The 20,189-nt window shown below is 39.2% G+C and overlaps 1 protein-coding gene across 12 annotated transcripts in view; it reads right to left on the bottom strand.

Annotated features, from left to right (window-relative positions):
• Positions 1–19,766, bottom strand: part of KIF27 (kinesin family member 27) — an 89,777-nt gene extending 70,011 nt beyond the window's left edge. For 3 of the 12 annotated variants that reach the window (XM_069573912.1, XM_069573917.1, XM_069573918.1), the window contains exons 1-3: positions 19,569–19,766; positions 12,567–12,951; positions 2,755–2,955 (exon numbers count right to left, since the gene is read on the bottom strand). In XM_069573912.1, the coding sequence (XP_069430013.1) occupies positions 2,755–2,955; positions 12,567–12,864 (499 nt within the window). In that variant the 5' untranslated portion in view covers positions 12,865–12,951; positions 19,569–19,766. Of the gene's footprint in view, positions 1–2,754; positions 2,956–3,363; positions 3,450–12,566; positions 12,952–19,063 lie in introns of those variants that run through there. The other 9 variants (XM_069573919.1, XM_069573924.1, XM_069573914.1 and 6 more) reach the window with 8 other exon arrangements.
• Positions 19,767–20,189: the final 423 nt, after the last annotated feature.

Genomic DNA, 20,189 nt, shown 5'->3' with positions numbered 1-20,189 from the left:
TGAAAGAAGTTAGCCTCTTTTGAGTTTCTTTAATATTCAAGCCATCCTAATAAGGTTTTTTTTACCACATACCCAGTGATAAATGAATATTTCAGTATAAATAAAGCTGGCTATTCATTCCAAAAAACAGGTTTCCCCTATGTAACATCAGAGTGCAAGGCAACTCAAAAAAAGCAAAAAAGCTTCTATTTCAATGGCAGAATAGAACAAAAAAAAACTGAAGCTTACTACATGCATTATCCATTTATATCCAAAAATATTTCAAAAAGCAGTAGGTAGATTTGGGATTTGAATCACAGCAATAAATCTGTGCTCAAGTTACAGCATCATGCCTCCTCTTTAATCATATCCTAACATGTCACTTTCTTGAAACAATATTCACTTTTTTGCCTTGTTTTCAACATGACAACTCTTAACAGCCCAGTTCATTTAAATTTCTAAAGTACCTGTACTACAACAGGGAGTGCTAAATTATGGTGATTATAAAATATGACAATGTAAACATAAATCATAGCATGACTTTTAAAAAGTTTTCTAATGCTAGGCTATAGCTTGGCACTAACTATGGTCCTCAAACCCAGTTGAAAATCACCTAGGACCTTTATAAAAGGGAAAGTACCAACACCCATGCCCTATCCTATACTACTTCATCAGAATTTATGAAAAGTGGGGCACAGAAATCAATATTTCTTTAAAAACTTCCAAGGTGGGACTTCCCTGGTGGTCCAGTGGCTAAGACTCTGCATGCCCAATGCAAGGGGTCCGGGTTCAATCCCTGGGCAGGGAACTAGATCCCACATGTCACCCTTGCACCATGACTAGAGAAGATTGCATGCTGCAACGAAGATCCAGCACAGTCCAAAAAAATAAAAATGCTTAAAAAAAAGAAAACTTCCAAGGTGATGCTAATTGTGTAGCATCCAGGCTGGATACCAACTACCACTTGACACAGAGAAACTCAATACATATGTCAAACAAGTGCATGTGGGTTGTGAGTGGGACATTTTATAAGGTAAGCAGCAATTTGTCTTAAGACTTCCATTCTACTAAAATTTTTGCAGGATTGCTATCAGTTATGAAGTATTTTGATCATTAAGCTTATCAGGAGTGACAGTGTACACTTCTGTACTTTCTATTTTACAACAAACGTATTACTTTTGTAACTTTTAATAAAAGATAAAAACATTCAATAATTACATTTTATAAGATACAGAAGCTCAAAACATCAGTCTGAATTTTGTCTAGAAAAGATAAACTATACAAAATTATCTAATGAGGCCACAGAGTACCATGTATGTTTTCTTTCTAAAAAAAAACCCCAAAACCCAATTCCTTCGAACACTCAGGAATGCAAAGACAGGGCCTACAAGGAGACAAGCTTTACTGCCCCTTGCAGGCCAATGAAGGAGCTAACAATCTTATTTTCCTAACCGCTAGGAAACGCCTCAGGCATGATCATTCCTCTGGCAGGATCCTTTATCTCCAGCAAGATTCTGCTAAATGAGTTTTCTAGCAGAAGACATGCAATAACAGTCACTGTTACTAATAATCGGGAAAATCCAAAACCTAAATGTAAGGTCCAACAACGGACTGTTAGTCAAATAGATTATATATTCAGAAGATAAAATTACCACATAAAGTCATAAATTTGAAAAATATTTAATGATGTGGAAATTCTTACAATATAAATATTAAGTAAAAATATAAGATATAATATGATACGTGGAGTTGCAAGTCTAATTTTTTAAAATCAGAGAAAGAAATAGAGAAAGAAATCTGGAAGAAAACACGCCAAAATTGAGTTCTGAACTTTAACTTTCTTCCTTATACTTTACTATGTTTTCTAAATGTTTTATGTTGAACCTATTATCTTTTAAAACAAAAAAGTGGAAAGTGTTATTCTTTAAAATACTTGTATTTTGACCTTCCCATTCTCACCTTCTCCTATTTCCAAACAGACATTTAATGATATTAACAAGTTGACAGGACAAAAAGTCAAACCTTGAGAAGCACAACAGAGGACAGATATTAAATGTCAGTATGAAGGAGCAAACACAAAAACTCTAAATTAAATTCTTTTAAAAAAAGAGGAAGCAACAGGTGTGCTGGGACCAAATCAGAAAGGCAGAAAGGACAGTTCTGGATCAACTTGGATGAACACAAAAGGGAGAAGCCATCCCCATCTCAGGGTAACTCTGCGAGAAAAAAAAGAGTGCAAAACTAATTTAGCCTATGTCATAGTCTTTCTTAAGGTCAGACCAGGAAGGGGGCAGATTATTGGAAATAAATACAGTTGATCCTTCAGCAACATGGGTTTGAACCGTGCAGGTCCACTTACACATGGCTTTTTTTTTTTTCAATAGTAACATACTACAGTAATACACGATCTGAGACTGGTTGAATCCACTGATGCAGTACCATTGATACAGAAGCCGACTGTAAGTTATGCTTGGATTTCTGACTGCATTGGGGGTCAACACCCCTAACTGCCAACCCCCTCCACATTGTTCAAGCGTCAGCTATATTTTGAATTACAACTTAATAACTTCATCATACCAAGTGGTCTGAACTTCTACTTTTTACCTAGGTGAATTAGCTGTTACTGGTAATCAGTAAGTTACTCCATTTAAAAGTAAAAACAAATTCATTTTGTTTCTATGTCTATTTTTAAAGAATCCTTGGAAAATGTCCAGAAACTGAACTAGATCATATTCATTTGCTAATGAAGGCTATTAATTAAGTAGGCTACTTCACCTGTGTTTCCCTTTTCATCTTCTCGGATGTGAAGATCTTTTACTGATGTCTCCAATTCTAGAAGATCTCTTAGGTCTTCCTTGTATACTTCTATATAAGACACTTTTATATTAAAGTCAATGCTAGGCTTTCCAGAGATGTTTTGAAATATTTCTTGGATAGCACGAGGAATGATACCTTTTTGACCCTCCACAACTGAAGCTGAAAATTTAGAAAAAGAAAGCCCATCTGAAACTTAAGATATAAGAAAAGCTACAAGCAATAAATTTACAATCAGGGAGCTCAATCTAGAGCTCTGTAACAACCTAGAGGGGTGGGAATAGGGTGGGGAGAGTGGGAGGGAAATTCAAGAGGGAAGGGACATATGAATACTTATGGCTGATTCACACTGCTGTATGGCAGAAACCAACACAACACTGTAAAGCAATTATCCTCCCATTCAAAATAAATTTTTAAAGATTAAAAAAATTACCATCAATAAATTTACTTTCTCAAATTTCTATTACAAATTTTTAAAAACCGTAACTATAAAATTCAGGAGCAAAAGTTTTCACATGCGTGTGCTTACTCAAACTTCATTCATGCATTCATTAAATATTTATATAGTACCTACTATGTGCCAGGCAGTATTCTAGGACCCCAGGAACCATCAGTGAACAAATCAGGGAAAAGATCCCTGCCCTTATGGAACTGTACTAGGAGAGACAGACAACAGCAAAAGAAGAATAAGTGAATTATATCATATATTAAAAGGCATTAGGTATGCCTGGAGAAAAAAATACGGCAAGGTAAGGGGGACTGGAGGTGTAAGGGTATTTGGGTGGAAGGCGATTGCAACTTTAAATTGGAAAGTCATAATGTGGGCATCACAGAAAAGCTGACATTTGAGGAGAAACTTGAATGAGGTGGCAGAGGAGCCATGTATATATCTGAGTGTCCCAGACAGAACAGCAAGGGCAAATGTGCTAAAATAGTGTGGTCCAGAAACAAAGGAAGCCAGTGTAGCTGGAGCAGAGGGGCCAAGGGGAGAGAGGCAGGGTACAAGGTCAGAGAGGTGACAAATCAGAGCATGCAGGTGCCTGTAGACCACGATAGGCTTTAGGTCATATTCTGAGCGACATGAGTCTCACTGGAGCAGAGCAGTAAGCTGGAATTTAAGAGACCACTCTATCTGCTGGGTTTTACATCGATCATAGAAGGGCAGGGGTAGAAGTGGGAGACCACTTAGAAGACCATCCGCTAACCCAGGAATCTAGAGAGTTCAAGGGAGAAGAGGACATGATGATGACACAAAGTTGGCAGCAGAGAAAGATAACAAGTGACCAGATTCTAGATTTATGTTGAAGGGAGAGCCATTAAGATGCCCTGACAGGCTGGATGCAGAATGTGAGGGAAAGTGATGAGTCAAGGACAACTCTAAGGTTTTGCTTTGAGCAAGTGGAGCTGTCATCAACTGATAAGGGGAAGAGTGTGTGTTGAGTTAATTTAAGGGAAAAATGGCAGAAGTTCATTTTTTGATTTATTAAGTGTGAGATATCTACTAAGGATACAACTAAGAGGGTGTGGTTGGATATACGAGATCAGAGTTCAAGACAGTAGTCTGGACTGGAGGTTAAAAATTGGAAGTCAGGTAGCTACATATAGATGGTATTTGTAAGGTCGGACCCCGGGGGCCATGATGGGCCACCCCTCCTCTCCCTTCCAGCGGCGAGAAAATCCCTAACGGAGGATCCTCCCAGATCCCAGGGACCAATGACAGCACACTTCGCCGGTTGCCATGACGAGCTACCCCCTCCTCAGTCCCTAACGGAGGGAGCCTCCCAGATGCCAGGGACCAATGACAGCACACTCTGCCAGCTAAAGCCGCCCCGCCCCAGCCGCATAGAGAAACCTATCAGCTCGCGACGCCAGGAACCAGCAGCCTATCCAAACCTCCATCCGCTAGCCCAGCCATCCCTCCCAACTTGCATATATAAACAAACTTTCAACGCGGTCGGGCGCCCGGATTTCCTCGACCTGCCCCTTTCGGGTCGGGTCCGGGAACCCCGCCCGGAGCGCTTCGCCATTAAAGCCCGTTAAACATTTTTGGGGTGTACCTGGTCGTCTTTTACCTAACAGTATTTAATATCATGGGGCTGGTTGAGATCAAGAGGAACCGTTAAGAGTCAGAAGAGAAGAGCACCAAAGAGTGAGCTCTGGGCATTTAACCATTTGTGGGTTCACTTAAGAGGAACTACTAGCAAGAGAGTAGGAGGAAAACTATGAATGTGGTGACCTGAAATCCAAGTGAAGAGTATGTACCAAGTTTGCTGAAAGGCCAGTTTGACTGGAATGACCAACACATTTAATAAAGTGAAGGTCATCTGTGATATCTTGACAACTGCCGTGTCAGATGGAGAGAACTGACACCATGAGTCACAGATGAATGACACTTTCAAAGTTCTGCTACAGAGAGGAGCAGAGACGTGGGATGGTGGATGGCACGTGGAGTGGGTAGAGAAAGGGGAAGTGGGCAATGCTATTAATTAAGATACAGTAAAGACTGAATTAACCAGCATTCTCTCAATTATTAACACTAAAATACTATTAAAATCACACTGTTGTAACTGATGAAAGACTGTGTTCACAATGATCTGAGCACTATGATTATTCACTGTTTAAAATACCATGTAAGCAAAGATTTTTAAAATTGATTATGCCCCATTTCCTCAAGGTGAGCAAATTGGTCCTCTAAAACACAATGAGAATGTAAACTCGGACAGCTTTTTTGGAGAACCATTAGTTTCGATAGTATCAAAAGTTGAAACCATAATCACTCTCTGACTCAGAGATAGTTCTATGGAAATACATGCACATACAACCAAATATGTTATATAAGGATCAGCAAAGATGTTTTGTTTCTGCTTTACTGACTATGCCAAAGCCTTTGAATGTAGGGATCACAATAAACTGTGGAAAATTTTGAAAGAGATGGGGATACCAGACCACCCGACCTGCCTCTAGAGAAACCTATATGCAGGTCAGGAAGCAACAGTTAGAACTGGACATGGAACAACAGACTGGTTCCAAATAGGAAAAGGAGTACGTCAAGGCTGTATATTGTCACCCTGCTTATTTAACTTCTATGCAGAGTACATCATGAGAAACGCTGGGCTGGAAGAAGCACAAGCTGGAATCAAGATTGTTGGGAGAAATATCAATAACCTGAGATATGCAGATGACACCACCCTTATGGCAGAAAGTGAAGAGGAAGTAAAAAGCCTCTTAATGAAAGTGAAAGAGGAGAGTGAAAAATTTGGCTTAAAGCCCAACATTCAGAAAACGAAGATCATGGCATCTGGTCCCATCACTTCATGGGAAATAGATGGAGAAACAGTGGAAACAGTGTCAGACTTTATTTGGGGGGCTCCAAATCACTGCAGATGGTGACTGCAGCCATGAAATTAAAAGACATTCCTTGGAAGGAAAGTTATGACCAATCTAAATAGCATATTCAGAGAAGGGAATAGCAACCCACTCCAGTACTCTTGCCTGGAAAATCCCATGGACAAAGGAGCCTGGAAGGCTGCAGTCCATGGGGTTGCTATGAGTCGTACATGACTAAGCGATTTCACTTTCACTTTTCACTTTCATGCGTTGGAGAAGGAAATGGCAACCCACTCCAGTGTTCTTGCCTGGAGAATCCCAGGGACGGGGGAGCCTGGTGGGCTGCCGTCTATGGGGTCGCACAGAGTCGGACATGACTGAAGCGACTTAGCAGCCGCAGCAGCAGACAGTATATTAAAAAGCAGAGACATTACTTTGCCAACAAAGGTCTGTCTAGTCAAGGCTATGGTTTTTCCAGTAGTCACGTATGGGTGTGAGAGTTGGACTATAAAGAAAGCTGAGCGCCAAAGAATTGATGCTTTTGAACTGTGGTGTTGAAGACTCTTGAGAATCCCTCGGACTGCAAGAAGATCCACCCAGTCCATCCTTAAGGAGATCAGCCCTGGATGTTCATTGGAAGGACTGATGTTGAAGCTGTAACTCCAATACTTCGGCCACCTGATGCGAAGAGCTGACTCATTTGAAAAGACCCTGATGCTGGGAAAGACTGAGGGCAGGAGGAGAAGGGGATGACAGCAGATGAGGTGGTTGGATGGCTTCACTGACTCAATGAACATGAGTTTGGGTAAACTCTGGGAGTTGGTGATGGACAGGGAGGCCTGCATGCTGCAGTTCATGGGGTCACAAAGGTCGGACACAAATGAGCAACTGAACTGAACTGGAAGATGTCTTGTAATTGAGAAAAAATTCCAAACACTAACAAATCCATTAGTAGGAGAATGGTTAACAATGGTATATCATGCATCTATTTTTAAACAGATGTCTAAGATCCATAAAGTGAAAAAAAAAAAAAACTGCAGAGCAAATTTCACTTGGGTAAAAGAAAACATACATATAGATCTATGTAAAGGGTACTTCTGAAAAAATTCACAAAAAAATGGTTACCTCTGGGGAGTTAGGACAGGGAGAGAAAAGAAAGGAAAACTTTCACAGTTGTAATACTTGAATTTTCACCTTCAGAAATACATATATAGTCTAAAAGTTTTAAATATAGATTACAAAAATAAACTAAATATGCTGTATAGAATTGGAAAAAGCACAAAACAAAAAATGCTGACAATCAAATGACAAGACGACAACAACAAAACAGTTTAAGGCAAAAATAAAAGATTTATAAAGAAACACTAAAAGCCCCAGGAATGCAACAGGCATTACTGGTACCAATGAAGTTCAAAACAGAGAGAGGTAGTAGAAACTGAGCCCAGGTTAGGTCAACTTATCTCACAGTCCTATGCACTAAAATATCTCTCTTTAGACCATTTACTACAATGCAGGTAGACTATTATTGTATTCCAAATCAATGGAATGCAACTCATTTATGTTAGCAAGAACCCTTAAAAAAATATATTGGTGTCATATTTCTTGACACTTAGCCAAAAAGCACATTTTGAAAAAAGCTTGAGCTTTTTTCCCCTGGTGGTTCAGAATCCACCTGCAATGCAGGAGACCTGGCTTCGATCCCTGGGTTGGGAAGATCCCCTGGAGCAGGAAAATGGCAACCGACTCCGGTATTCTTGCCTGGAGAATTCCATGGACAGAGGAGCCTGGCATGCTATAGTCCATGGGATCGCAAAGAGTTGGACACAACTGAGGAACTAACACCTTCACTTTCATGGAAAATACATTCCAAGCTACAAAAAAATGGCTTACAAATGAACCTTAAAAACAACTCGCTTTCAAGTTGAAGATTATCAAAGTTCAAATTTTAGGCAACAGACATTCTGAAAACCTGAGCCTTATTAACCTGGACAGTCATTCACTTAATTCAAGATGCAAGACAGGGGAACTCCCTGGTGGTTCAGTGGTTAGGACTGCACTTTCACTGCCCAGGGCACCACCAAAAAAAACCAAAAAAGATGCAAGATCACCATCGTGTGGCAAGTGAAGGAAGCTGCAGGTTTTCCCAGTACAAGAAAGTGAAAATGCCTTCTAGAGTTTCCAGGAACTAGCCAATAGCACTCCAGTATTATATATGCATTCTAGCTTAGTCAGAATATGAGGCTGATCAGAAACAGCTCATTCATTTCCCATTTCAACAGATAAAGCACAGCAATTCAAAAGATGTAACAAAAAGCTGAATTACAAATAATATTTATAATTAAAGCTTCAAACTGTATTCTGGTAACCAAAAGATCCCATTGTAAGGTCGGACCCCGGGGGCCATGATTGGCCGCCCCTCTTCTCCCTCCCGCCGGCGAGAAAGTCCCTAATGGAGGATCCTCCCAGATCCCAGGGACCAATGACAGCACACTTCGCCGGTTGCCATGACGAGCCGCCCCCTCCTCTCCCCTGCCTGTGGGGGAAGTCCCTAACGGAGGGAGCCTCCCAGATCCCGGGGACCAATGACAGCACACTCCGCCAGCTAAAGCCTAAGCCACCCCGCCCCAGCCGCATAGAGAAACTTATCAGCTCCCGACGCCGCGAACCGGCAACCTATCCAAACCCCCTTCCGCCAGCCCAGCCATCCCTCACAGCGTGCGTATATAACCAAACTTCCAACACGCCCGGCGCGCGGATTTCCTCGACCTGCCCGGTTCGGTCCAGGAACCCCACCCGGGAGCGCTTTGCCATTAAAGCCTGTTAAACATTTTTTGGTGTACCTGGTCGTCTTTTACCTAACACCCATAATCAATGTCACACTTATATTCCTGAAACAGACTATTTCAGAAAGAAACTATAAAGTTTTATACTTCAACAGCCATCATTTAGCTTTTATATACTATTTAAAGAGTATGCAAATGAAAGTTTTTAGACATTATGCTTGGTAAAAGTTGGTAAATTCAAGGTTCTGAAAAGAAGGAAAATGAGTGTGACTTTCAATAAGTATTACACTGAAAAAAAATTATTTTTTTCATTTTACCCCAGTGCCTAACATGGTACCCTGTGCTGTGCTTAGTCGCTTTGTGCTGTGCTTAGTCGCTTAGTCCTGTCCGACTCTTTGCTACCCCATGGACTATATAGCCCTCCAGGCTCCTCTGTCCATGGGGATTCTCCAGACAAGAATACTGGAGTAAGTCGCCATCCCCTCCTCCAGGGGACCTTCCCAACCCAGGGATTGAATCCAGGTGTCCCACATAGCAAGCGGATTCTTTACCATCTGAGCCACCAGGGAAGCCCTAGCCACTGCAAATGCAATCGTTTACTGGAGAAGAAAACATTATTTGCATGGTCAATAATCAAACAGTAGATGGCTGACCTAGAATTGGTGCTCTATAGGTAGCCTGGGAAATTGAAAATGCTATTTTCACAAATACATCAAGAAATGCAACTTCAAACAAAGTGTAATTTTTCACCTACCAGATGGTGAGAGAAATATTTTGAATTTATGAGTTCCTGTGACTGGCAAGGATAAGAGCAAATAAATGGCTTTCATATATTGGTAGTGGAAATATACACAGGTACACTGTTTCTGGAGAATAATTTGTCACTATCTATTCACATTTTAAATGTGCACACACGTAGCACTAGTGGTAAAGAATCGGCCTGCCAATGCAGGAGACATAAGAGACGATCCCTGGGTTGGGAAGATCCCCTGGAAGAGGGCATGGCAACCCACTTTAGTACTCCTGCCTGGAAAATCCCATGGACAGAGGAGCCTGGCAGTATGCAGTCCACAGGGTTGCACAGAATTGGACACGACTGAAGCAAATTAGCACACCCATTACTCAACAAATTTACTTTTTGGAATCTATTCTACAGAAATACTAGCACATGGATCCAAAGTTAAATGTACCAAGATACACACTGCAACTTTTTTGGGGGGGGGGGGGCACTCCGAAGCTTGTGGGATCTAAGTTCCCTGACCAGGGACTGAACCTAGGCCATGGTGGTGAAAACACCAAATCATAACCACTAGACCACCAGGAAACCCCTTGCAACTTTTTATAACAGTAAAAATCAAACCTAATCATTAATACTGTCCCTTAATGCTGAAATGAATGAACTATGATCCATTTAAACTATGGAATATTATATGTGCAGTCAAAAAAAAAAAAAAAGGTGAGATCCTATGACCTAAATGGGAAGAAATGAAATGATATTTTATACTGTTAAATAAAAAAAAGTTACAGAATTACAGGTATAAAATACCTCATTAAATAGACAAATAACAAAAAAACAAAAACTACATGTGTGAATACTTGTAGTAAGCCTAGAAAATGTCTAGAGGACTCTAGACAGTAATGTACACAGCAAGCTGTTATTTCCTAGGAATGAAAAAAGCTTTCATTTGTTCAATTTTATTTCTTAAGCATCATATGCAATTCTTTTTATAATTCACATTAATTTTTTTAACTGGGTAGGGGGGAATCAAAAATTATTCCTAATGGTGATATTTCTTTTGGAATGAAGTATTTAGACCAATTAAAATGTTTCAGGACAATAGATAACTTTAATAACTTTTTCCCTTAAGGAATTAAGATTGGATTCATAGCCTTTTAAAAAACAATTTAGCTGTATGTCACCAAGCTGTGAAAATTTTATAACTCTTATTAGTATAAGGCATATACTGAGTCTTAAAGAACATAAAACATTTGCCAATCAAAAAAACAAAGCTAAGTGCTCAAGAAAACCCACAACTTGTAGTAGGAAAAAACTGAACTATTTATCATGAGACCCTAAAATAATCTAGTATCTTTAATCTCTTAATTGTTTATCACTGTGATTCTAAAAAACGGGAAGGGGTAGGAGATATTGGTTACTTATGACTCCTCCATTTAATCTTGGAATGAGAGCTGCATCAGACAACACAGCTGCCCTCTAACTCCCTACCAATCCCTGCTTATAAAAAGAGATGTTCCTGAAAGTCACGTATTTAGTGTTTGAGAAGCATCAAAGCAAACACACTGAGAATCATTACACATATACAGAATATTAACAATAATTTTAGACCATGATACATATGCACAACATTCAAAGCTTGTTTTTAGTGGGGGGGGGGGGGGGTGGAACCAATACAGTAAACGATCTCAGCAGAGAACCTAGCTCTCAATCTCAGCTCCATCACGAGCCACCTAACTGAACAAGCCCTTCATTGCTCTTTGGCTGGAGCCAAAGAAAGGAAGAGAAACTGCTTTCAAGGGTCCTTCCAGCTCTAAAGAAAATCCTATGATCCCGCCTTTCTCAACTAGAATTACAAACAACAGAATTTCTATCCAAAAATATTGTTATAAAAGTAAAAATTTGCTTATACATGAGGTGATGGATATGTTAACTGGATGGGAGGAATCCTTTCATACTGTATACGTTTATCTAATAATGACGCTGTACACTTTAAATATTTTACAACTGTATTTGTCAATTATACCTCAATAAAGCTAGAAAAATAAAATAGAAATCTGGCTAGAAAATGTTTAAAAAACACTTTACATAATACATTTCTCCTACTGCCTCTAAGTTTTGTACACTTTAAATATTTTACAACTGTATTTGTCAATTACACCTCATTAAAGCTAGAAAAATAAAATAGAAATCTGGCTAGAAAATGTTTAAAAACACTTTACATAATATGTTTCTGCTACTGCCTCTATGTCTTAGTTGCAGGGCTCTCAACATTTATAATACTAAAAGATGCAAAATCTGATCATGTTGACTCATTTCTCTCTTATTTGAAGTTCTGTTCAAAATGAGAAAGTGTTGCCAGAGGCCAGGGTTGGGAGGTGGCAGAATGGGTGAAGGTGCTCAAAAGGTAAAAACTTTCAGCTATGAGATAATTAAGTTCTGGGGATGTAATGTACAGCATGGTGATTATACTTAACAATATGTATTGTATATTTGAAAACTGTTAAGACAGTAGAATTTACAAGTTCACATCACAAGAAAAACATGCAGTTATGTGAGGTGACTAATGTTAAGCTATATCATTCTGCAATATATAGATATAGCAAATCATTACGCTATATACTCTGGACTAACACCATGTTACAAGTCAATTATATCTCAGAACTGTGAAAAAATGACAAAGAGCTGAACACTGAATATTGTCTTAAAGGTCTTTTCTCAAGCAAACATCATGATAAATTAAACTGTTTAATGAAACTTCAATATTTAAAAACAAATCTTTCAAAAATGATCTTATGAACACATCTAATTATCCTATTCATTATTTCATTCAATCAATATGCTAAGCACCTACTATGTGTCGGGCACTGTAGTATTTCAACTTCTTTCTATTATCTCAAATAAAAGTCAGAGTATGAGAATCTTACCAACATGGCCTCCTCCGATGGTGTATGTCTTCCCAGATCCAGTCTGTCCATAGGCAAAAACGGTTGCATTATAGCCCTCAATGAGTGACAACACTAATGGCTTTATACAGGTATTATAAACTTCATCTTGAGTGGAATTTTTGCCAAAAACAAAATCAAAAGTAAAGATTCTATCTCTCCCAATGATAATTTGTTGGGTGTTTGGAATAACTCTCACACAAGCTTGATGATTATGAAGAACTTCTTTGCACAGCAGAGGTCTAATTCTTATAGCAACTTTAACTGGTATTTCTTCCATGGCAGCTTAGATTTTACTAAATAGATTTTCTACTTAATATCCATCATCTAGTGTGAGACACATCCATTTTACGTAAGATCTGGACCCCTGTGTATCAAAATAAAAACAAAATTTAGTTACTGACTCTTCTTTCCTAATAAACTTACCATCTTCTAAAGCGAAGTCAATTAGAGCAGGCTTTATTCCAATATAAGATAGCTACAAAGAGTAAATCTGTCTAGAAAAAGTATACCTATATAATTTATAGATGAAACAATACAATGTCCAGCTTTGTAGCAAAATAATTTAGGGGGTGGGAGCCATGAGTTAGTAAATGATAAAGCAAAGTGACAAGTGAATGGGATTCAATCATGCCATTCTTTCTATAACGGTAATATGTTTCCCAGCTCATTTATTTAAATATTGAATAACTGGGGAGTTAGAAACATACAGCAAGGAAATAACTGGTAATTGTACATATGTACACAAGTAGTACAAAGCAAGCCCTTATATTAGACTTTACAGCTATGTACTGAAAAATAACATCTCCCATTTGTCACAAATGTTAGAAATTAATCCATGAAAACAGTTTAAAGGATTTCTATAAGTCAATGTAAATTTAAAATGAAACTTTTTATTCAAAGATAACCAAAACTAACAGAAAAACTGTTGTTTCATTCATAAATTATGTGGCACTTTTTCTAAAATTCTCTGGTGGGATTAATACACTAAAAATTAAATTGGTAGCTATATTTACAATGAACAACCTGAAAAATAAATGAAGAAAACAATTCCATTTACAATAACATTACAAAGAATCAAATGCTCAGGAATATATTTAACAAAAGACATGTAAAACTTACACTCTGAAAACTACAAAATATTGTTGAAACTAAAGAAGATCTAAATAAATGGAAAAACATCTCATGTTCATGGACTGGAAAGCTTAAAATGGCAATGTTCCTCAAACTGCTCGCAAGATTAAACAGAACGCCTATCAAAATCCCAGCTGACTTCTTTGTAGAAATTGAAAAGCTGATTCTAAAATTCACATGGAAATTCAAGGGACACAGAATAGCAAATAAAATACTGAAAAAGGACAAAGTTGGAGGATATACTTCCCCAATTTCATAACCAGGCAACAGTATTCAAGACAGTATGGTACAGGCACAGAAACAGAAATATAGATCAATAACTGGATAGACTGCTCAGAGATAAACTCACCCACCTATGGTCACCTAATTTCATGACAAAGAGGGCAAAAACATACAATGGAGAAAGACAGACTCTTCAACAAGTGGTGCGGGGAAAACTGGACATCTAATGTAAAAGAATGAAATTAGAACACTCCCTAACACCATACACAAAAATAAACTCAAAATGGATTAAAGACCTAAACGTAAGGTCGGACACAATGCAACTCTTATTAAAGGAAAACATAGGCAGAACACTATGACATAAGATCTTTTCTGACTCACCTCCCAGAGTAATGAAAATAAAAACAAAAATAAAGAAATGAGACCTAATTAAACTTAAAAGCTTTTGCACAGCAAAAGAAACCATAAACAAGACAGAAAAAACAACCCGCAGAAAGGGAGAAAGTATCTGCAAGTGAAGCAACTGACAAAGGATTAATCTCCAAAACTGTATACAAACAGTTCCTGCGGCTCAATTAAAAAACACACACAACCCAACCAAAAAATGGGAAGAAAATCTAAACAAACATTTCTCCAAGGAAGATATACAGATGGCTAAAAAACACATAAAGGATGCTAAACATTGCTAATTAGGGAAGTGCAAATCAAAAACTACAAGGTATCACTGTTGTGCCTCACACTGTCAGAATGGCCATCATCAAAAAATCTACAAACAATAAATGCTGGAGAGGGTGTGAAGAAAAAGAGAATGTTTTTGCACTGTTGGTGGGAATGTAAATTGATATGGTCACTATGGAGCACAGTATGGAGGTTTCTTAAAAAACTAAAAACAGAAGTACCATACGTGATCCAGCAATCCCATACACTTGGACAAAACCATAATTCAAAACGATATACGCACCCCTATGTTCACTGCAGCACTATTTACAACAGCCAGGATATGGAAGCAATCTAAATGTTCATCAACAGAGGGATGGATAAAGAAGATATGGTACATACAAAATACAATGGAATATTACTCAGACATAAAAAGGAACAAAATTGGGACATTTCCATAGACATGTATGGACCTAGAGACCTATAGAGTGAAGCAAGTCAGAAAAATAAATATCATATATTAATACATATATGTGGAATCTGAAAAAATTGGTATAGACAATCTTATTTACAAAGCAGAAACAGAGACACAGACAAAGAGAACAAACATATAGATACCAGGGGGAAGAGGGGTGTGTGGGATGAATTGGGAGACTGAGATTGTGATTGACATATATATATACACTACTGAAACTATGTATAAAATAGATAATTAATGAGACCCTACTGTACAGCACAAGGAACTCTACTCAATGATCTGTGGTGACCAAAATGGGAAGGAAAGCTAAAAAAGAGGGGATATATGGCTTCCTTGATGACTCAGTGGTAAAAAATCTGCCTGTAATGCAGGAGATGCGGGTTCAATCCCTGAGTTAAGAAGATCTCCTGGAGAAGGAATTGGCAACCCACTCCACTATTCTCACCTAGGAAATCCCACAGGCAGAGGAGTTTGGCAGGCTACAGTCCATTGGGTCAGGAAAGGGTTGGACACAAGGTAGCGACTCAACAAAAAAGTAGCTGATTCATTTTGCTATACAGCAGAAACTAATATAACATTGTAAAGCAAGTATATACTACAAAAGTCTTAAAAGAAAACACAAGGGTAATTCATTGTTGAATTGAATTTAGCAATGGTTTCTCATTTATGTCACCAAAAGCAAAAGCAATAAGCGGTAAAAGGAAAAGTAGATAAAATGAACTCAATCAAATTAAAAGTTTGTACCGCAAAGGATACTACCAAGAAAATGAAAAGATAGTGGCACTATTCACAACAATCAAGACATGGAAATAACCCAAATGTTCATCAACAGATAAATGGATAAAGAAGATGTGGTATGTATAGACAATGGAATACTACTCAGCCACAAAAATGGAAAATAATGCCGTTTGCAGCAACATAGATAGACTTAGAGATTATCATACAAAATGAAGTAAGTTAGACAAATACAAGTACATATGGTATCACTTGTATGTGGAATCTAAAATATGACACAAATTAACTCATCTACAAAACAGATAAAGACTCATGGACATAGAGAACAGATCTGCAAGTCAAGCTGGAGAAAGGATGACGGAAGAACAGAGTGGGAGTTTAGGGTTAGTAGATGCAAACTATTATATATAGAATGGATAAACAAGGTCCTACTGTATATAGCACTGGAACTGTATTCAATATCCTGTGATAAATCATAATGGAAAAGAATGTGTGTGTGTGTATATATATATATATATATGAATCACTTTGCTATATAGCAGAAATTAACATAACATTGTAAATCAACTATACTCCAATAAAAATTTTTTAAAGGAATATAAAAAATAAAAAATACAATATTGATAACAGAAAAAAAGTGAAAAGACAATTCACTGAATGCTACTGTTATTTAGTTGCTCAGTCATGTCTGACTCTTCTGTGACCCCATGAATTGGGATTCTCCAGGCAAGAATACTGGATTGAGTTGCCATTTCTTTCTCCAAGGGATCTTCCTGACCCAAGGGTCGAACCTGCATCTCCTGCATTGGCAGGAGATGCTATACTGCTGAGCCACAGGAGAAAATACTTGCAAGTCATACATCTATTAACGATTTGTGTCCAGAATACATAAAGAACTACTACAATTCAGAAGGAAAAAAAAATTTTTTAAGTGGGCAAAAGATCTGAAAAGAGAGTTTCAACGATGATATAAAAATGCCCAGGGGGCTTCCCTCGTGGTCCGGTGGTTAAGAATCTGCCTTGGAATGCAAGGTACGCAGGTTCAATCCCTGGTCCAGGAAGACCCCACATGCTGCGGGGCAACTAAGCCCATGTGCCACAACTACTGAGCCCTTGGCCTAGAGCCCACAACAAGAGAAGCCACCGCAGTGAGAAGCCCGTGCACTACAACAAAGAGTAAGTAGCCCCAGCTCACCGCAACTAGAGATAGCCAGGGTAAATCTACAAAGACCAAGCAAAAAATAAAGAAATAATAAATAAATAAAATCATGTAGTGTAGTGGTTAGTTGCTCAGTAGTGTCCGACTCTTTGTGACCCCAAGGACTGTAGCCCACCAGGCTCCTCCGTCCATGGCATTTTCCTGGCAAGAATATCGGAGCAGGTTGCTGTTTTCTTCTCCAGGGGATCTTCCCTACCCAGGGATCAAACCTGGGTCTCCAGTTTTGCGGGCAGATTCTTTACTATCTCAGTGACCAGGGAAGCCCATAATAAATAAATTTTATTTATATAAAATCATATATACATAAACACAATCATATCACTTTATACCCACTGACATAGCTATAAAAAAGATCACATAAGTGTTGGCAAGAAGGTAGAGAATATGGAACCCTTATGGGAATATACAATGATACAGCCACTTTGGAACAGCCTGTGTGCGTGTGCAAAGTTGCTTCAGTTGTGTTTGGCTCTTTTCGACTCCATGGACTGTAGCCTGCCAGGCTCCTCTGTCCATGAGATTCTCCAGGCAAGAATACTGGAGTCGGTTGCCATGCCCTCCTCCATTGGGAACAGGCTGGTAGTACCTCAAAATGTTAAAAACACAGTTATCACTTCACCCAGCAATGCTACTCTCAAGTATATTTCCCAAAGAAACAAAAATATATGTTGACATAAAAAGTTGTAAATGAATGTTCACAGTCTTGTTCCTATAAAAGTTAAGAGAAAAAGGAAGTAACAAACAAGTAATCAGTAACAAGTAAATGCAGATGAAAAGTAATCAGTTTGGGGTGGGGCTGAGCCCTATGGAGAAGGGCTCTCTAGTAACTGAGCAGACTAATGGACTAAAATAATATTTTCAGCACTACATGAAATGAAAATGTTAATTAAGACACATTTAGTATTCACTAGCCTTTAAAAAGAACTCTGCAGTAGTACTGTGCATTTATAATTTGGGGAGTGGACAGTCTGAAAAGGATCATAGTAACAAAAACATTTGCTTCACTGTACTAAGAGCCCAGTGAGAGTTAAAAAAATAGCAGCTCCCCTGGGCTGTAAAATCCCAAAACAGAGTCAACAAACTATCTTTAATGGCCAAAGAGATGCACTTAACCTTGGCAGTTTTAATCATTCTAGTGAAATTCTGCACTGAAAAAACAAATACTCATAAATTTGGTGAATCTTTTCTTGGATAATAAAGGACTATACAACATTTGGTATTGGAAACTTTTCCAAAGAAACCACAGGGATGTAGTATGATTTAGTTCTTCCAAACGTCCCTGAACACCTATATTAGGAGTTTCTATCACACAGATTAGTTTTTTTTAATACCATCACATTAAAACAAAACAGTCTATGTTAAGCTAAACCTAACTACTTCCAATAAAATTGCTAACAAAAGGTACAAGTGTAATTGAGATGTTTTCACATTACTGATTTTTAAAATAGGAGTATCTATAAACAATCTGAATACAAAGGCAACAGAAATCCACCTACTCTAATCACTAAAAACCAATAAGGGCCCATAAACATATAGCTAGCAAAAAAAAAAATCAGTATAAAAGAATTTATTTTTCTCTTTTTTTAATCCATAGTACTTATACTTCTTTAGATACTGATTAAATACAGCCATCAGAAGCATATATATTATCTAACCAATAAATTTGAAGAAAGGTAAAATATGATTGGTTGGTGATATTTACGCCCACTCAAAGGAGGTTTGAAATCTGAGGAAAGGAAGGAGAAATGTTTGATTACTGATGCCATTACTGATTAGAAAAGTATCCCAAATACCGAAGTCATCTTGGGCCGCTGGCTTTTCAATAGTAGTGACTATCTAAAAATTGTAGTTTGTAAGTAATAAATATTTTCGTAAGAAACTTTCTGGCAAACGAGTAGTGAGCCCCAAATGCATAAAGAACTAGACGAAGAAGACAGGAAGCAAAGATAGGGAAACTACGAAGCTTTTCAAACTGGGAGGGGGCGAAGTTTTATTTTAAAAAATGTTTCAAAGAAAGAATTTGGGCACCCTTACTCTCTCAATTATCTCCTGCTGTGAGGGAGAGGGCTTTCAGACTTCTGCAGAGTTTAGAATGCAGCAAAGTTCCAACATCCGCAATGGAAAAAGGAGGCCTGTGACAAAACGAAACCCCCAAGGAGGGTGGGCCTTTCCCGTCCCTCTTCAGATCCCACAGCTGGAAGTATGAACACAAGATGATACACAAGATCGACTTCGTGCGGCTCGGTCCGGGGTTCCCGCGCGTCCCTATTCCTCAAGCTCCTCTATCTCATGGGGCACCCAACTTCCCGGCCACTCGCCGGGGGACCCCAGCAACGACCTCAGGCCCCTCGGGCTCCCTCCTCCGTCCTGCTGACGCCCCAACCGCCCACCCCGCCAGCCAAGCCTCGGCGGGTCCCAGTCCCCCGGCCCGCACCCTCTCCTCCCAACGGCCTGCCGAGGACGCCGGCGCAGAGGACGCGCTGTCGCCGCACCAGACCCGGACCTCCAGCCCGGCCCGGACCGCCTGCCACTCACAGACCGGTTCGAGAAAGCCCGTCACAGGCGGCCAGCGCAGCGCAGGACTTCTCGGCTTCACTTCACTCCGCCGCGCCGCAGCCACCGCCGCCGCCCGCGCCTTTTGTTGTTATGGGTTCTCCGGGCAACCGGCGAAGCTCGTGCTGACGTGCCCCCGCCCGTCAGGGCGTCTGGCGGCTCCCAGGCCCCACCCCTGCCTGCCAAGGTCCGCTCCTGGACCCGCCCCGTGAGGGAGGAGCCCAGAACCGGCCGCCAGATTCACTCCAAAGTAAAACCCCCGGAACCCTCTCGTAGTGCTCAGCCGAAGTAACCCTCCACGAGTTTGTAAAGTGATTATGAGAAAGATTCACATTGCTTTCAGTATTTTAGCTACCAATTCTATTTATTTTTATTGAAGTTAATTAAGTTCACAAAGAACAATTTTAAGGTGTACAATTCAATGGCATTTTAGACATTCACAGTGTTGTACAACCATCACCCCTATTTCCAAAACATTTACATCGTTCCAAAAGGGAAACCCCATACTGGTTAGCAACATTCCTCCTATTCCTCTCTCCCCCAGCCACTGGAGACCACTAATCACCTTTCTAAGGATTTACCTGATTTGGGCATTTCATAGTCATAG

The sequence above is a fragment of the Ovis canadensis genome, chromosome 2, assembly GCF_042477335.2.
Source record: "Ovis canadensis isolate MfBH-ARS-UI-01 breed Bighorn chromosome 2, ARS-UI_OviCan_v2, whole genome shotgun sequence".
Taxonomy (NCBI): domain Eukaryota; kingdom Metazoa; phylum Chordata; class Mammalia; order Artiodactyla; family Bovidae; genus Ovis; species Ovis canadensis.
Note: the sequence above shows the minus strand (reverse complement) of the source record. Positions and strands in the feature narration are given on the sequence as shown.